The 18,008-nt window shown below is 41.0% G+C and overlaps 1 protein-coding gene across 8 annotated transcripts in view; it reads left to right on the top strand.

Moving 5' to 3' along the window:
* The window catches only part of KIF1B (kinesin family member 1B), a 165,872-nt gene that overhangs the window by 54,857 nt on the left and 93,007 nt on the right, over positions 1–18,008 (top strand). For 3 of the 8 annotated variants that reach the window (XM_029065664.2, XM_029065668.2, XM_029065662.2), the window contains exons 5-14: positions 854–919; positions 4,883–5,061; positions 5,687–5,798; positions 7,029–7,106; positions 9,088–9,153; positions 9,876–9,893; positions 12,777–12,852; positions 13,869–13,947; positions 15,287–15,429; positions 16,725–16,766. In XM_029065664.2, coding sequence (XP_028921497.1) covers positions 854–919; positions 4,883–5,061; positions 5,687–5,798; positions 7,029–7,106; positions 9,088–9,153; positions 9,876–9,893; positions 12,777–12,852; positions 13,869–13,947; positions 15,287–15,429; positions 16,725–16,766 — 859 coding nt within the window. The remainder of the gene's footprint in view (positions 1–853; positions 920–4,882; positions 5,062–5,686; positions 5,799–7,028; positions 7,107–9,087; positions 9,154–9,875; positions 9,894–12,776; positions 12,853–13,868; positions 13,948–15,286; positions 15,430–16,724; positions 16,767–18,008) is intronic. The other 5 variants (XM_029065666.2, XM_029065669.2, XM_029065670.2 and 2 more) reach the window with 3 other exon arrangements.

Genomic DNA, 18,008 nt, shown 5'->3' with positions numbered 1-18,008 from the left:
TTTTCTTAATATCCTTGTGGTGCTGTTTATCCTCCTTTAAGATTATTTCTCCTTCATTAAGACCTCATAATCCATTCAGCTTTCTTACCATAAGTTTGCATAATTAACAAGTACATGCTTTAAACAGTAAAAACTAATATTTTCTTAAAAATAAAAATAAAAAACTTGATCCTTAAGTATACCAATGACCAATAAGATCTATGGATTCTTTTCCTAAAGATCAGTGACTAATAGGGAATGAGGCGAAAAAAATTTAAAGCTTTGTAATCATTTTCTGAGAAATGGGATGCTTTGTCCATTTTCCACTTTTTACACTCTTCTAGATTTAATAATTATTATGGTATTTATTAAGCGCTTACTATGTGCCAAGCACTATTCTAAGCCCTGGGGTAGATGCAAGATGATCAGGGTGTCTTATGTGGAGCTCACAGTCTTAATCCCCATTTGACAGATGAAGTAAATTGAGGCACAGAGATGTTAAGTGATTTGCCCAAAGTCACACAGCTGATAAGTGGCAGATCTGGGATTAGAACCCACGAACTCTGACTCCCAGTCCCCCTCATCTCTACCCCTACCCCCTGCAGCATGTTAAGACTCTTAGCATTCCACACATGGCCCTGGTCAGTCAGTGAGCAAAGTTTTGAGCACTAAATGAGGGAAGCGAATAGACCTGCCCCAAAAACATGAGGCTTCTTTTCCTTTGTTTCTACCAGGGCTTTGTTCGCAGATTACTGGTGATGTCATGGGTGTTTGGGGAACGAAAGTGCAGGAGCGATCCGGGTCACAATGATTCTGTCAATGTGCATGGGTGAATGGTGCCTTTGATTCACTCTTGCTTTCTCTGTTTTTGCAGTTATGTGAAGAGCTGTTTGAGAAAATCAATGACAATAATAATGAGGAGATGTCCTACTCTGTGGAGGTGAGTTCAACTATAGCATAGGACCAGGAGCCTTTGCAGAATATTTCAGCCGAAAATTTGGACTTTAGACTTGTGTCCTCCCCAATCTTCCATTTCAACCTGAGAAGCAGCGTGGCCTAGTAGAAGGAGCACGGACCTGGGAGTCAGAGGACCTGGGTTCTAATCCCAGGTCTGCCACATGTCTGCTGTGTGACCTTGGGCAAGTGACTTAACTTCTCTGGGCCTCCTTTACCTCATCTGTAAAAAGGGGAGTAAGACTGTGAGACAGGGACTGAGCTGAATCTGATCTACCTGGCACTTAGTACAGTGGCAGGCACATACAACATGGCTCAGTGGAAAGAGCACGGGCTTGGGACTCAGAGGTCATGGGTTTGAAACCCGGCTCTGCCACTTGTCAATTGTGTGACTGTGGGCAAGTCACTTAACTTCTCTGTGCCTCAGTTACCTCATCTGTAAAATGGGGATTAAGACTGTGAGCCTCATGTGGGACACCCTGATTACCCTGTATCTATCCCAGCGCTTAGAACAGTGCTCTGCACATAGTCAGCGCTTAACAAATACCAACATTATCGTTATTAAATGCTTAGCAGATATCTTTTTTTTTTAATCCCCTCTATCTACCCCAGCACTTAGTACAGTGCCAGGCACATAGTAAGTGCTCAACAAATATCTTTTTTTTTAAAAAAAAAAATTCATTGCACATAGCCCTTTTCTCCATTCTCCTGCTTCTCACCTTTCACTGAGCCTGGTAAAACGAAAACCCCTCTTATAACTTCACTCAGCTCCTGTCAGCTCCTATATGAAGAGGAAGATGAAATTCAAAAGTCACCCCCATCTCTGGGCTAGCATGACCCAGTGTAGATGATGTTGTTGAGAAACCAAGAGGTGTTAATGGTCTTTGTAAGCACTTACTATATGCCAGGCACTTAGTAAGTAGAGGCAAGCTAATCAGGTTGGACTCAGTCCCTGTCCCACATGGGATGCACATCTTGTCTCCAAACTCCAAGGATGTGGTCAAAAAAGGGAAGTACCAAGTCAAAATCCTAGATGTTGACAAAATATCAACCACATAACCCATCTGAAAGTAGTAAAGCAGAAGTCTTTAGGCTTTTCAGTAAACAGAGAAATTTTAGTCTACTGTAATACTACAATGCAGAGCTTAAACCTTTAATACTCTCACTGTGGGAGTCACTGAATCTTGTTTGGTTGAAGAGTGGATATTCAGCTTATGTTAGTAGTCCTAATTGTCCCCTTCCCTGACTGCCATATCTTGGGAGCAGCACAGAAGCAATGTCTTGAGCACCTGGGCAAAGAGCCATATCAGGTACTCACAAGCTTGTGCAGGACTGGATTCTTTAGCACTTATCTATCTGGCTTTTTTCCATACTCCATTGGCTCTCATTTCCTGCTTTGGCCCCATCTCCTGGAGTGTGATGTGGTGAGGGGGTGGTAAAATATTGAGAAGAGGGGATGGAGGAGATAGATGCAAAGAGGGGGTCAAAAGCACCTCAGAATAGCTGGTAGTAAGCCCCCAACCTATTGGCCAATACTTAGCTGGGGTTGAAGTTGGTCATCATTTCATAATGCTTTCAATAAGGTTCCATCAGACTTGACCACATAATTCGAAAGCCACCAATGCCCCCATCATGCCTCAACATGAACATCACGTAGTCTCCCTTGGAATCTAGATTGTGGAGGTGGTGACATATACCACGCCTTCAGCATGGCTCCACCCAAGCAATATTACCAGACCAGAATCTAGGACAATGTCTTTCTCCTGGTTGAAGCCGAAGGAGCACTATCTTTCCGTAGATTGGGGCCGCATATGTCTTTTGACTGTCAAAGTATGGCCTCTGAATCTGTCCTTCACTTAATGGTATTTATGGAGTGCCTTCTGAGTGGTGTACCCTGTCCTGAGCTTTTGGAAGGTATTACAGAAGCAAGGAGTTTACAATCTGGTGAGGGGGAGAGCAGACCAACAACAGTATTTATATATAATGGGAGCAGTAGGAAGAACTGGGCAAGACAGATAGTGGACTGAATAAGCCAAAACAATTGATTTTATATATATGTGCGTGCTTGTGGGTGTGTATTTAAGCACTGAGGAAGAGTATATATCCCGAGGTGACCAGGATGGCTGTTGGGTTGATAAAATTTATGGTGTTGGGAATTGGAGAAGACTTTCTAGGTGAGATACGATTTTGGAAGGCTTTCAAGATGGAGAATCAATCCATCATATTCATTGAGCACTTACTGTGTGCAGAGTACTGAACTAGGCACTTGGGAGGGTATAATTTAACGGTTGGTAGACACGTTCCCTGCCCACATTGAGCTTACGGTCTAGAAAGGGAGACAGAAATTAGTATAAATGAACAAATTATGGCTGTGTACATCAGTGCTGTGTGAGTGAGGGAGGGTGCGAAAAAAGGGAGCAAATCCAAGCGCAAGGGTGATAACTGACAGGAGTGGAAGAAGAAGAAATGAGGGCCTAGTCAGGGAAGACCTCTTAGAGGAGATGTGCCTTCGATAAGGCTTTGAAAACTGAAGTTTGGCAGGTTTAGCCATGGGAACAGTGTGAGCGAGGGTTGAGAGTGGGATACAGGTAGAAGGTGAGCTGAGGAGAAGCAATGAATATGAACTGGTGAGGAGTAGGAGAAACTTGGAGGAAAGAAATTGGGGTTCAAAAATCTTTTCTCACTTCCTTTATTTTACTTACATTAGATTTTAGAACAGATCATTAGAAAAGGAAAAGTGGGATGAAAATCCTTTCTCATCTCCAATTTTTCACTAACCTGGTATTGATCCTGATTCCTTCAGTCCCATTCTGTTGTTTTGTTTCTAGAGGTTATTAAGAACTTGCTGATTCTGAGTAAGCCCAGTGACCCAAGAAATTGATTAATGAAAAATGAGTCAACTGTTTTACAAACAAACAAGTAACTCTAACTCTTCATTGCGTTAGGGATAAGCGGATTGATACAATTCCTGTTACGAAGAGCTATATGGGAGATTTTTTCATTATCTTTTCCTGGTTGATATACCATTAGAGACTTTAAAGTAAGATGCAAAATTAGCAAATCATATTCTTCTGAAAGTTTTTTCTAAAACTTTTCCTATTGGAGCAAAAGGAAGATTCTTTAAGTATTCTTTAAGCTCTTCCCCACACTAAAATGATATTTTGCAAAATAATGTGTAGGGTATCTGTCCTTGGGATGTAATAAAAAATGCAGTTTTGGTCTGAACTAGACAGTTACTCTTGTCTGAATCTAAGTTCTGAACATCTTTTAGGCGGTATGATTCTGTGCCAGGTTAGATGTGTAATTCTGGTGCAAGTTTAATATCTCAGTGAGGGCAAGGTGGTTAATTAATTGGTCTTAGAACAGATAAGATTTTATAACTAGTAGCGAGTTCACGTGTCACCCTAGGTTGTAGGGACCAGCTGAAGCACTGGGTGTAAATTTGAGTCTTCCAGGGGACCATTTTCTTCCTCTGACTTTTAGACACAAGACTAGTTAATTTTTAAGGGAACCTGAGAGTTATGTGAAGGGAAAAGTTGGAATTTTCACAAGACTTGAGAAGGGTTAAATAGATAAATAGCTGATAGGAACATGAAAAGATATGAGAGAATAGACTTAAGAATGTTAACTGGCACATCCATAGCCCTGAGGGAAGATATCAAGGAAGACAGCCATCACCTGGGTCCTTCAAGCTGCCTGTGGAACTACTGAGGGGACACAGTACTCACCATCAATCATTGATGTTTATGGAGCACTTACTGTGTACAGGGCACTTTACCAAGCCCTTGGGAGAATACAATACAGCAGAGTTGTTGACGTGCTCCCTGCCCACAAGGAGTACCAGACGGGATAGACCGTCAGTCTGCTTCAGGAATGGCAATACTGACAGTTCTGTTTTCTTCCTCTTTTCTTCGGAAGTCATCTAATTGCTGTTCATTTCTACTACTAGGTGAGTTACATGGAAATTTACTGCGAGAGAGTCCGGGACTTGCTGAATCCGAAGAACAAGGGTAATTTGCGGGTCCGAGAACACCCTCTTCTCGGGCCCTATGTAGAAGACCTCTCCAAGCTGGCAGTTACTTCTTACACAGACATTGCAGACCTCATGGATGCTGGGAACAAAGCCAGGTAGAGGCAGAAAGAAAATTAGTGATGGTCTCTACAGGCCCAACGGGAGCCCTCTTTGTTAAAGGAAGGAAACTATAGTCCCGGCTTTGGAATTGGCTTTGCTTGTGAAATCCCAGGAGGCATTAGTTCTGCTGGGAGGAATTAAGCCTATTTATGTTAAATGTGTTTTCTTCCTATCTAAACCGGTCACAACTGTGATGTATTTGAGCTGTGGCTCGTTTTAATCTTGGAAAGGTTTTGGCTATCCTGTCACGGTAAATGCAAGTCATCCTCTTTGGACAGCATGGCTGGTAAAGCTATCATGGCATATGAATAGAAGTGTAGCAAAATGCATAAATGAGTACTTGCCAAAGAAGAAAAAGGCGAATGTGCCAGAGGGCTTCGAAAGGGCCTGTGTGGTAAAGAAAGGGTCTGGGGCTGGATGGCTTTGAGGGTGGAGTGTGTCTTTAATAGCTTTCATGAATAAGGGGAATGAAGAGTGATTCTGGCATAGTATGCCAGCTCTTGAAATGGATTACAGCTTTTGCTTTGGATTGTCAAATTTGTCCTGTGGATTCTGTTGTCCGTTGTAGCTGTCCCCCTAAAAATTCCCTTGTCATGTGTGCAACTTCCCATCCAATTTTAGGACTGTGGCAGCTACCAACATGAACGAGACCAGTAGTCGTTCCCATGCTGTTTTTACCATTGTTTTTACCCAGAAGAAACATGATTCTGAAACAGACCTTTCCACTGAGAAGGTAAATGGATTATTATAAGGTAAAGACACTGCAGGGACTAGGTTTGGAGGGTAGGAGGTGATAGAAAGGCCTTCTCCCATTAATGTATTCTGGGGAGGAGCAAAGGGTGTGGTCTTCTGACTCTGATCACCTTCAGGGAGGGTGGGGAGTATTTATAGCTCAGATTCATCAGCCCTGGTGAAGCTACCCACGTCATCCTTATTTAGGGACAGTGGTTCAGTGATGTAGTTAGGAGAAAATAAAGTTAAAAGGAAACAATTTAAGGGTTTGAGTCCCAAAGGTTCCTAGCAGGAGGAAACATGGTTTTGAATGATACAGATCATTCCCTTTCCTGAAAAAAAAAGTCAGTGTTTCTGCTTGGCAGGGGACCACATAATTACTCTCTCATTAACTCTGCTCTGTGGCACAAATCTGTTTTATTTGGGGTGTGATGACGCATCTAGTTCAAAACCATGATTAAATTTGCATATTAAAGAGGGAAACTTCTTCCAGTGTAGTTCTTCCTGGGCTTTTATTGGGTTGAGCTGTCTTTTGGTGTTGGAAGAGGATGCTACTGATGGTTGTTATTATCCGAGTGTGTGGGTGGCCAAAAAGAGCAATGCCTGATTGACAGTCCCTTCCGCACTGTGTTTGCATAAAAGGTTGCCTTTGCTGTCCTGCCATATTTACTTTGCACAGCACCTGGTGCTGTTTTTGAATATGTTTATGAAGCCTCTGTGGTAGCCAGGATCTCACTATACAGCCAGATGATTTTGCTGTTGCAGCTCAAAATTTTTAACATCTTCCCTTCACTTAGCTGGCTCTCCTGATCTTAGACCATTCTTATCCAGAAGAACTACAACAAGAACACCCCCAAGATGGATTGTTTTCTGCTTCATTTTCTAATTAAATCAGAAAACACTCAACTGACTTTTTCAAATCTCAGTGGAATTTAAGGCATTGGAAGTCAACTAAAGATCTTTTATATCACAAACTGAGCCTGTTTAATAGTTGAGCTGAAACCATAACAATAGATTCCGATTAAGCAACACTGGCACTTTTTCCCAACACATCACCTCTGGGGTTAGCTTCATCAATTCTGACACATTTCTTTGGTTCCTGAACATCATTCCCTTTCGCCTTCTCCATCCAAAAATCACATTTCTAAGGAACCCCCATCACAAGTTATTTAGCACTAGTCTTACCCATCCCACTTTTGTTAATGCTGTTCGTGCTTCCCTCACTCATCAGGTCAGTAAGATTAGCCTGGTGGATCTGGCTGGGAGCGAGAGAGCTGATTCAACTGGGGCCAAAGGGACTCGGTTAAAGGTAAGAGATTGAACCTTGTGATATTGGTGGGGGATGTTGGTATGGGGCCAAAAGGAGCTTCCTTTTACTGGACAGGTCAGTCTAGGGCATCTGTTTTCAAAATCAACCCTGTCATCATCTTCTGTATTCACTGAGTGCAGAGCACTGTACTGGGCGTATTGGAACAAACAGTAGAAGTGAAATACTCCCTGCCTTCAGGAGTTTCCAGTCTAATGGGCAAGATAAGCGGCCACAAATTATAAATGTGGAATCAGCAAAAGAGTAAGACCATTGTTATCAATGATACAAATGAAAGAAGGAATTAGACTGATATGTTAAGGGTGGCTGATGGGATGACGTGAACAGAAAAGGAAGATCAATCAAGGAATGCCATGGCTTTTTAGGCAGGCTTGGAAGGTAGAGAAGGACTTTATTTTGTGAAGTTGAGATGGAGGGGAGAATTTGATGCAGTGGGAATGATGTGAGCAATGGTTTAGAGATGGGAGAGCTAGGAAGGAGGTTCAGTGAGAAAGCTTGGGAAGAGAGAGAGGTGGAGGGGTGTAGTGGGAATAGAGAGCAGACACGTAAGCTGGTGGCAAACCTTAAATCCGTTGGTATTTGTTTCAAGTGGAGAAATATGGGAAGCCATTAAAATTTTTTAAGGAGGAGAGTAATGTTTTCGAATGGGCATTTTAAGAAGACGATTCAGGCAGCTATTTGTTGGCCAGACGGTAGAGGGAGGAGCAGCGAGGCCTAGTGGGCCAGGGTGTGGTAGGGGAAATCATGATGAAGTCCCTGATCCTGAGTGACCCACACTTCCAGTCACTGGTCTTGAGTCACTTTGGCTTCCCAACTTTCTAAAGGTAGAAAAGGTTTGGAGCGATGTGAGTAGTTCAGCACCAAAGTCAAAGGCTGAGTAAGCAGCAGACTTTGAGTTTACATCGAGGCTGCTCAGAAAGAGGAGGTTGATTTCTCTCTTCCAGTCTGGATTTCCTGAGCTGAAATGTTGGGTCTGGGCTGATGTCAGAGTCTAGGTGGAACTGGAAGTAGTACTTTGTGCTCTTAATTACCTATGGCAAGGAGCCAGAGAAGATGCACCATTGCATTTTCATGGATGAAGTGTGCAAGGATGCGGAGATAGTCATAGATCAGTCAATCATGGTGTTATTGAGCACTTAGAATATTGTACCAAGCATTTGGGAGAGTACAGTACGACCGAGTTGGTAGATACGTTCCTTGCTCAGAAAGAATTTACACTCTAGAGGGGATGCAGTCTCATCACTGGCAGTGCCATCTTCTAACAGAAAAACCTACTCAGAGGGCACAGGACAGAGTTTTGTAGACACCCACCATTAAGGTATTTGGGAGGCTGAGGAGGAGCAGCTAGAGGGATAGGAAGAGAACCCAGAGAGTCAACCAGGGAAGGCTGAAGAAAAATTATTAACCTAGAGTGTGAGTCCCTTTTGGGTTAGGGACTGGGTCTGATTTATTCATCTTGGATCTACCCCAGCCCATAGAAGTGCTTCAGCACTCCACCAAATGCCTTAACCTTTAGGTCCCAAGCAGAAGCAACACTTTAGCTTCATCATTCCAGTTAAAATATGGAATAATAATATATGAAGTAATACTCTTCGTTGAATAAATATCTCGTTTCCCACTCCCTCAAGTTTTGTCTAATGATGAAAAATATTATAGAACATCAATAGAACACTTAAGCTTCGGTCAGAATCCAAGAATTTTGGGTCATGGATTTAGAGGATTGCACTGGAGTAGATCAGTGGATAATATCTAGCCCAGTCTCTCGCATCAGGGACAAATAAAATGGTGAGGACCATTTTCCTCATAAGATGATCAGAAATACCCAAATTATCATTTTTAAAGTTCTGGTTAAGTCTCCAGGGACCTAGATTTTCCCACCAGACCCTTTTAATGGAGGCAGATTTTATGTGAGACTAATTGAAATTCACAGTCATATCTAATTCTGGTTTTGTGTTTCCTCCAGGAAGGAGCAAATATCAACAAATCTCTCACAACTCTGGGAAAAGTCATTTCAGCTTTAGCAGAAGTGGTAAGCTTTATTCTGCGCAGTACTCTAATTACACACCATGAAGAATACTGTAGATTCTGGGCTAATAATAGGTAGTAAGATCCTGCTGGAACCTCAGTCTACCTGGCTTCTCTTTCTTTGCTCAGCTTTTTGAATACAGAATGCCACTGAAGTATGGTTCAACTTTGAATCTGACCCTGAGCTTTGCAGATGCACAAGAAGGAAAGTGCAGTGAGAAATTTGAAGCCATCTATAAGAATATAGTGACAAAGCCCCAAAGAATGGCAGGAACTGAAGCTTGTCCATGGTGTTTATTTTTTCATTTCACAGAGAAGAAGCATTTGAAATTAAATTGACTGCCTGTTGGGGCTGTTGAGTCTGTATGATTTATGTGGGAGAAAACTAGGGAGCAGTTAGACCTTGAGATAGGTTGTGAACATGGGTATTACTGAGGCCAAAGAGAAATTAAAATGTTTTGAAATCTCTCTCTTATGCCTCCTGCTTCTAGTGTACAAGCAGTGAAACAGTGGAGCTAAGCAGTTTTTTTGTTCATGGGTATTCAGAGTTAGAAATGGAAGGGGACATTTGTGTATCTAGTTATAATTTCAATTGTGTTCATCTCCAGAGAACCCAAATTGAATGTAAATGTTCTCGAGGCACTATAATTTAAATTGTGTTTTCAGTGATGGCCCCGAAGCTCACCCTGTGTTCTTTCTTTCTCCTTTGAATGCTTTCAACTTTAGGATAACTGCACCAGCAAGGTATGGCGGGGGCTTAGTAGTGAATAGACAATGGGTTAAATTAACTATTGTGACTCCAGTTGGTCAGTAGGCTATAAGAAGGGACAGGCAGGGAAGAGCTACCCAAACCTTTTAGGTCAGTGATCATTTTCTTCAGTACTTTGGCATCAGGATCTAGTTGTTGAGACTGGCAAATTACAAATCAAATTTTCCAACATGGATTGAATCTACTTTGCAGGAGTGATTCGGGATAATGGGTCAGGAGGACATCCAGGGAAGCTATAAGACTGCAATATTGTGGGAATACACCTCTATGTGTAATCTATGAAAATATTTCTGAAGAACTCTTCCATGATACATTGGAGAGAAAGGAAGTCATTTTTTAAATTTTGTCTTCCTAGAGGACACCACAATCCTCCTTTGAATTTTTATCCACTCTTTTTTTCTGGTGCTATTTTTCACAGCCGTAACACCTATTTCCTATAAAAGGGTAGGAGAAACTGCCTTTGACTTGGTTTTAAAAATTGGCTATTTGTCCAAGTTTGGTACAGTAAAGAAATATGTTGGAGACCAAACTTGCATAACTAAAACTTATTTTGGGGCATAATTTTAAATTATGAAATATCTGCTGATCCTCATTTTTTTCTATACAAGTTCCTGCAGAAGTCTCTTTCTAATTATCCTTAATGGTCTTTCTCACATCAGAAGAAGCACGGAGATATGGGCCAAAGCTTTATACTGAAAATCTGCCATCAGTCAAGCAATCAGTGGTACTTATTGAATGAGTACTGTGTGCAGAGCACTGTACTAAGCGCTTGGAAAAGTACAGTACAGTAGAGTTGGAAGATCTTATCCCTGCCCACATCTCTTCAGATTCTTAGATCTCTAGATCTAGCTCCATTCCTCTGCACCCCCTCTACCATCCTTAGAATTTTCATAGTCTCCGTTAAAAATTAATTTCCATAAAGATAATATTCTATACCCACCATATATCCGCTTAAAAGAGAAAATCTAATGAGTAACTTGTCGGTTTCCTGAATTTTTTCTCATGAGTGAATATTTTTCAAACTGCTCTTTGCATTTTAGAACTAGGTTGTTTGTAAATTTACATTATTTCTGGTTCATCATCATCTTCCTCCTCCTCTTCCTCATCAACACCAACATTACTTTTTGAATCACTTACTTTGTTCAGACTAGACAGTAGACTGAAAGCACCCCTCTAGATTGTAAACTCATTGTGGGCAGGGAATGTGTCTGTTATATTATTGTGTTGTACTCTCTCAAGTGCTTAATACAGTGCTCTGCACACAGTAAACACTCAATAAATACGATTGACTGATCGATTGATTCAGGGTTGGGAACAAGGTACTGAGAGGTATTACTAGAGAAATATAAAACAAAATCCCTACTCCTGATGAGCTTTCAGTCTGATAGAGACTCATGTTCTCTAGTAGTCATCCTGACTCTTGTTAATTTAATTAAGGTATTTATTAAGGGCTTACTATGCATCAAGCACTGTTCTCAGCACTGAGGTTGATAAAATTCAATTAGGTCGGACACAGACCTTGCTTCACATGGACTTACAGTCTAAGGAGAACAGGTAGTGAATCCCTATTTTACAGATGAGGAAGTGCACACAGAGAACTGAAGTGAATTGCCCAAGATCACATAGCAGGCAAGTGGTGGTGTTGGGATTAGAACGTAGGTCCTCTGACTCCTAGGCCCTTGCTCTTTTGGCTAGACCAAGCTGCTTCCCATATGTCTGCCAGCCTGCCTCCTTTTTAAAACTGCCATTTACCTTCCTATTTTCTTCCTGAAAAGTTTACAAGATGTCTGTCCTACATGCTGCGTCCATTAACATCTCAAAATATTTCTATCTTTTTGGAAAAACTTTTGAAAAATGATTTTCCAAGATGCAGTTTTCCTGTGTATGGCCACAGCCTGTATGTTTTTTCCAAATGCCATGACTTTGTGATATAAAATTAATTCAAAAGCAAATGTCTTTTGTATTTTCAAATCTGCTAAGGGCACATCTATCTGATACTGCATAGATCAGTTCCCTCTGGTATGAAGAACAAAGGCTCTTGATTATGGATTTTATAGGCGCTAATGAGTGGGACCGTGTCTCCAGGGGTCTTAAATAGTAAACACTTTACATCCAGTTCATCTATGGTACTTGCATTTAACATCTGAAGAAGGTTTGTGGATTTGACGAAGGAAAAGAAGGGGCTGGGAAACTGATTCTAAGGATAACGAAGAAAACACTGTTAGAGTTGATGTCTTTTTCGATTTAAAAACACATTGTAATTCCATTTTGGTACAGTCTTTGAACTACTCTTGCATATTCTATTTAGCATAATGACTAAACGAGACCTTCAAGTAAGGCACATATAGATTGAATTCATATAATGTCAGTTACAGACATTTTAGCACAAAACACTTTCAAGTCTGCTTTTTCTAAGAAACACTGTTTCTCCCACAATTCCTCCCAAAAGTCATAGCATTTTCAGCAATCCACTGCTGCTTTCAGATTTTCCTCTCTCTTCTGAAATTTCTGTTGGGCCCCAAGGATTTTTGTTTTTGAAACTGGGCTAGAGGACACAAGGCTGTGGCTTCCTAGTGGATTGAAAAGCCTCCCTTGCCAAGAATCCTTCCCTTCAATCCTTTCCTTAAACAACTGCTTTGAAGTTTTATGACCTTTCATTTTGATAAAGCATTCTGCTTGTTCCCTGTCATTGCTTTGTCCTTTTCCATAGTAACTTTGCATTTGGCATATTTTAGCTCCATGGGAGAGACAATTTTGAGAGAGAACATCATTCTGTTTGCTGGGGATTTCTGCCTTACCTGCCTTTTGATTAAGTCCTTACTCCTATATGCATTTATACTAGTTTTTTTTTTCCCCAGAGTAAAAAGAAGAAGAAAACAGATTTTATTCCATACAGGGATTCTGTGCTCACTTGGCTTCTAAGGGAAAACCTAGGTAAGGCAGTTCTGACCCCAGTTCTGGTAGCTGGTAGAAACTTCTTTGGGATTAACCTTAGTAAGTAATTTGGCAATGATCTGCTTCAGTTAATTTGCCCCTCAAGCCTTTGATATTCACCCCACTCTCAGCCCCAGACCTTTAATGTCTGTGTCCCACTCTAGACTGTGAGCTCACTGTGAGCAGGAAATGTGTCTACCAACTCTGTTGTACTGTATTCTCCCAAGCTTTTAATACAGTGCCCTGCTCGCAGTAAGCACTCACGTATGTGACTGATAGCTCTGTAATTTTTAAATTTATATTAATATCAGTCTTCCCTGCTAGACATAAACTCCCTGTGGGAAGCGAATGTCTTCCAGCTCTGTTGTATTAACCTCTGCCTACTATCTTTCCCATAGCACTTATGTACATATTTTATGTACATATTACATATATACACTTACATATTACATGTGTACGCTTATGTACATATTAATGTCTGTCTCCACCTCTAGACTGAGCTCACTGTGTGCAGAAATGTGTCTGTTGTTATATTGTACTCTCCCATGCGCTTAGTACAGTGCTTTGCACAGTCAACACCCAGTAAACATGATTGAATGTATGAATATCTGTAATTTTATTTATTAATATTGATGTCTGTCTCCCTTACTCTAGACTATAAACTCATTGTGGGCAGGGAATGTCACTGTTTATTGTTGTATTGTACTCTCCCAAGCGCTTAGTACAGTGCTCTGCACACAGTAAGTGCTCAGTAAATACCATAGATTAATTATAGCACCTGGTATTTTGTGGGTGAGGTGTACATTTTAGGAGGTGTACATTTTAGAATTTTCCTTTTTGACTTTTAATATCACCCACACATTACATTTTTATTTGGATTGCACTAGCAGTATTTGTGCTTTGAATCCCAGGGGACAATCCCTTAGCAGTAAAATATGCCAGATTACCCAGGTAGTTCATTTGGTTAAATAGTCTGTTGTCAGTGAGTTCTGCTAAATATTGGTTGATCTTTTCAGGTGGGAACTCAAGGACTGCAATGGTAGCTGCTCTGAGTCCAGCTGATATCAACTATGATGAAACTTTGAGCACTTTAAGGTACTTTAATCTGATCAAACTAAAAAGAGTTATTGTTTTCCAGCTCAGGTATCCTAGTCAGGATTTTGTTTTCTGGAGTTGCAGTACGAGTTTTAGTAGAGATTAGGCAAACTTGTGTGGAACTAGAAATGTTATATTTTTAGGGCTATCATTCCTGAAGCCCTCATGTGGAGATGGTTGTGGTGGTGGAAATGTTCAGGGATGAAAGTAAAGGTGGATCTAAGAAACACAGGATTGTATAGTTGGAAGGTACCTCCTGAGATCATATAAATCTAGCTTCTGATTGAGGCAGGAAAATGACTAAACCATTCAGGACAGGTGAATGTCCTTTTCATTCAAGATTGATGGGAAATGAGTCCCCATAGTCGTATTTGGTAGCCTATACCACAATTAGAGGTTAGCCTTGCTGTTATGCTGAAATGCTGCTGGGAGTGAGGAGATGTCTAAAACCTGCGTCTGGCCCACCCATGGCTCAGGAATTGGAATCAGGTCTTCTTTCTGTCTTCTCGAGTCCTGTCTTCTGAGCTAGAAGGGGATATTTGGCTTGCCTTCATCAAAGAAGCCTGGGACTTGGGAATGACGGGAGAGTTGGATCCTAGTTTCAGACTCTGGAGTGGGGCCCATTTGGACTCTCCAGACTCCACCACAGAATCAGAAATGCAATCTAAGAGTCTCTTTTATCCTTTTCAGCCTTTGTTCTGAGCTGGATGGTGCCAATTTTGACTCATCCTTTGCCCCACCTGTTGCGCACAGTGACTATCTTCTTTATTTCAGAGTTTGCCTACAGCCCTGTTGCCATATTGTATCTGTTGCATTAGTTGTGGGTTTCTTGAGAAAAGCCTATAACTGTGGGAGTCCCCAAATTGTAGCAAATGTGGATGCAAGTGTGCATGTGTTCCTTTGAGCTCTTGTGTCTGCAGCTTTCAGTAGTTGGTGATGTCAACACGGAAGGGAAATACTGCTCTACTTTTGCAGGACATGCTTACACCCACAGTAAAATGACACTAAAATGATTACTAAATATATATATATATATGTGAAACAATATATTGTACTCATTTTGATAAATGTGTAACTACAAATTTTATTATAAGAAAGAACTAACTGAAAGAGTGGAATATTATCATTTTGTTTCTCAGTTAATGCCCATTTAAATTACTTCATCATATGCTCCCTCATCTCTCATCCCTTTTCACATTAACTGGTCCGATAAAAGATTCGACTGAACATCAGGATGTTTGAGTTAGAAACAAAAGGAAAATGCATCTGAAAAGAAGCGGATTGGTTTATTGTCTCTCAGGCAAAAGCAAGTTGAGAATTTTCTGTTGTCTGACCGCAGATATGCAGACCGGGCAAAGCAAATTAAATGTAATGCTGTTATTAATGAGGATCCCAATGCCAAACTGGTGCGTGAATTGAAAGAGGAAGTGACGAGGCTGAAGGATCTCCTGCGCGCTCAAGGATTGGGAGATATTATCGACAGTAAGTGTATGAAGTGGCCATCTCAGTCCCATCTCTCTCCCTTAACAGGTCTGATCTTGGCTGAGGGAAGCAACTCCTCTCCAGTCCTGGGTACTTGAGAAAGTTAGGTTGTAGGGGAAGACATCTTTAGTGATAAAAATTGAAGTCCTGTCTGACACTCAAAAAGAAATTACCCTCCTCCCTGTCATCGAAAAAAAAACCCAAAACAACTTCCCCTTGTGATATTGTCACAGATGTCATCAGAATGCCATTCCACAAAATCCACAGGCGGTGATGGAAACAGCAGGCTTCTGATTGAGAGGAAATGGTCGGTTTGCTGAATGGCAACTCTGGGCAGTTTACAGAACTTGGTTTGTGGGGTTTAAAGAAAATTTGGTGTGTCATTTGCAGGATCCTTGTCAGTAAGATGATGGAATACAAAGAAGTGGGGGAGGGGAGTGTATCTAGCAATTCCAAGAGCGCCCGCCCCCACGCAGTTGCATTGGAAAGTTTTTGCAGGGAGGATTTTATAGTACGGCTGGGACATTATTGGTCTGAGTGTCACCAGTCCTGTTTTGACACCACCGAATTCAATGAAGGCTTGGACCATAATGTGTTGAAAAACTGGCCATTTTACATGATTACCACAGAGGTTTTGCCTTTTTAACTCATTGCCCTCCCCTGATTCAGGACTGGAATAAGGGACAGAACAGCAGATTTCCTGGGAGTAGGCTTGCTTGGGCTCTGCTGCTTTTCCAAGAATCTGAATCATCTCAGTTCAATTCTTTCAAATGCCCAAATGAAGAAGTGCTGAGGTTGCTGTTCTCTTAGCTTTATTTTACCCCTCCCCTCAAGTATAAAAGAAAATCTACAAAGCTCACCAGCCAACCTCTAAGTGAATAGGACTTTTTAGGAGCCTGATGATAGCCAAACTACCCGGGTTTATTGCTATAGAAATTTCTGTTAAACGAGTCAGTGGTCACAGGATTTGGCAATTATATCTATTTGAGAAATTAATTTTTAATTACAAAGTGTAGTGAGATTATTTCAGTATTTATTTCTAGGAAGATAAATTAGGACCATGTGATTTTAAAATTAAAGCAGGTGTCACAGGTCCTATATCCTTTGGGTTCAGTTTTTTCAGTGGGCTCGATTCAAGGCTTATGTGGAAAACGATGATAATATAAAGTAAGTTTTGTGTGTTTGTGTTCTTTTAGTTGTTCTTTCAAAATACCAGATATCCCTCTGTTCCCTTCCTGTCACTGTTGAGCCTAAACTTTGATCCTTTTCATATTTTCCCTCCTGCTTCCCTTCAGTCGATCCATTGAACGATGATTTCTCTGGAAGTGGAGGCAAATGTGTGTATTATATGTGTTGGTTCTTTCTGGTGCTCTGACTTGCTAACCTACCTCTGCTGGGTCAGCTTTAAACTGGGCTATGCATGCCAGCAATCCTAACAGGGAAATTCCAGACAGAGCTATTACCATAGGATTACATTTTCCATTAGAGTTGAAATGACCCTTCAACTCTTTAGTTTATGTCACTCAAGTTTTGGGTAAAAGTCAGTTGGTGGCTTGGGGAAAGTTAATAAAAAAAAGGTTTGATATCTCTATTCTATGCTCCAATTTTTTCTACTCTGTGGGAATCAGCTCAATTGAGAATTCTTTTTTTCCGTGTCTAGCTTTGAGCAACTAACCTCAGTTGCCTGATTACCTGAAGTGAAAATCCTTTAAAGTTTAATACCCAATTCTCTGGGATGAAAATGTGAGTAGAAATAACTCCCCATGGAAACTACCAGGATAGTTCTAGTTAAGTGTCTTCATATTTATTTGGATCCTGTTTGTGCCTCTAGCCATGCCTTGCCATTTTGGCACTTCTTTCCTTGGGCCTCCTTCTATCTGTTAGCCAACGGCTTTGTATTTTTCCTTTAAAAGAGGAAAGTTGTGACAAGTCTGGCAAGAAGTCTAGGCTGTAAGTTTCAGAGACAAAGAAGAAACACTTAATGAAGCAGTAGCCCATTCCTTTCCTGTGTAATTCAGAAAGAGGAATGTTTTTCCACCAATTCTGAATGGTTTGTCTGTGTCCGTTGTCTTCCCTAACTAAAAAAGAACCTGAGAATGTTTGATGCTTGGATCCAAGCCTATCCATGAAGTGGGAGAGCGAAGGGAAAGATCTCTCAATAGTATTGGCAGGGAAGAAGTCCTTGTACGACCCTCCTCCCAACCCCCACCATTACTTTCTGCCCATTTTCAGTGTTTAGTAGAAGTCATCATCACTGACTACTTATGCTTTCAAAAGATGTGGGGCAGGATGGTGTTAAAAAAAAAAACAAAGCCCAAAAACCATATCCTCCATTTACTTATTCTTTCCTACCTAGGTATTTATCATTATTATTATTATTATTAATAATAATAATAACAGTGATATTTTATAAGCACTTAACCCTGTGCCAGGCACTGTACTAAGTGCTGGAATGGGTACAAGCAAATTGGGTTGGAAATAGTCCCTGTCCCCCTTTGGGCTCATAGCCTTAATCCCCATTTTACAGATGAGGTAACTGAGGCACAGGGAAGTTTAGTTACTAGTCCAAAGTCACACAG

This window comes from Ornithorhynchus anatinus, chromosome 5, assembly GCF_004115215.2.
Source record: "Ornithorhynchus anatinus isolate Pmale09 chromosome 5, mOrnAna1.pri.v4, whole genome shotgun sequence".
Lineage (NCBI taxonomy): Eukaryota > Metazoa > Chordata > Mammalia > Monotremata > Ornithorhynchidae > Ornithorhynchus > Ornithorhynchus anatinus.
This window is presented reverse-complemented; position numbering and strand designations above follow the sequence as displayed.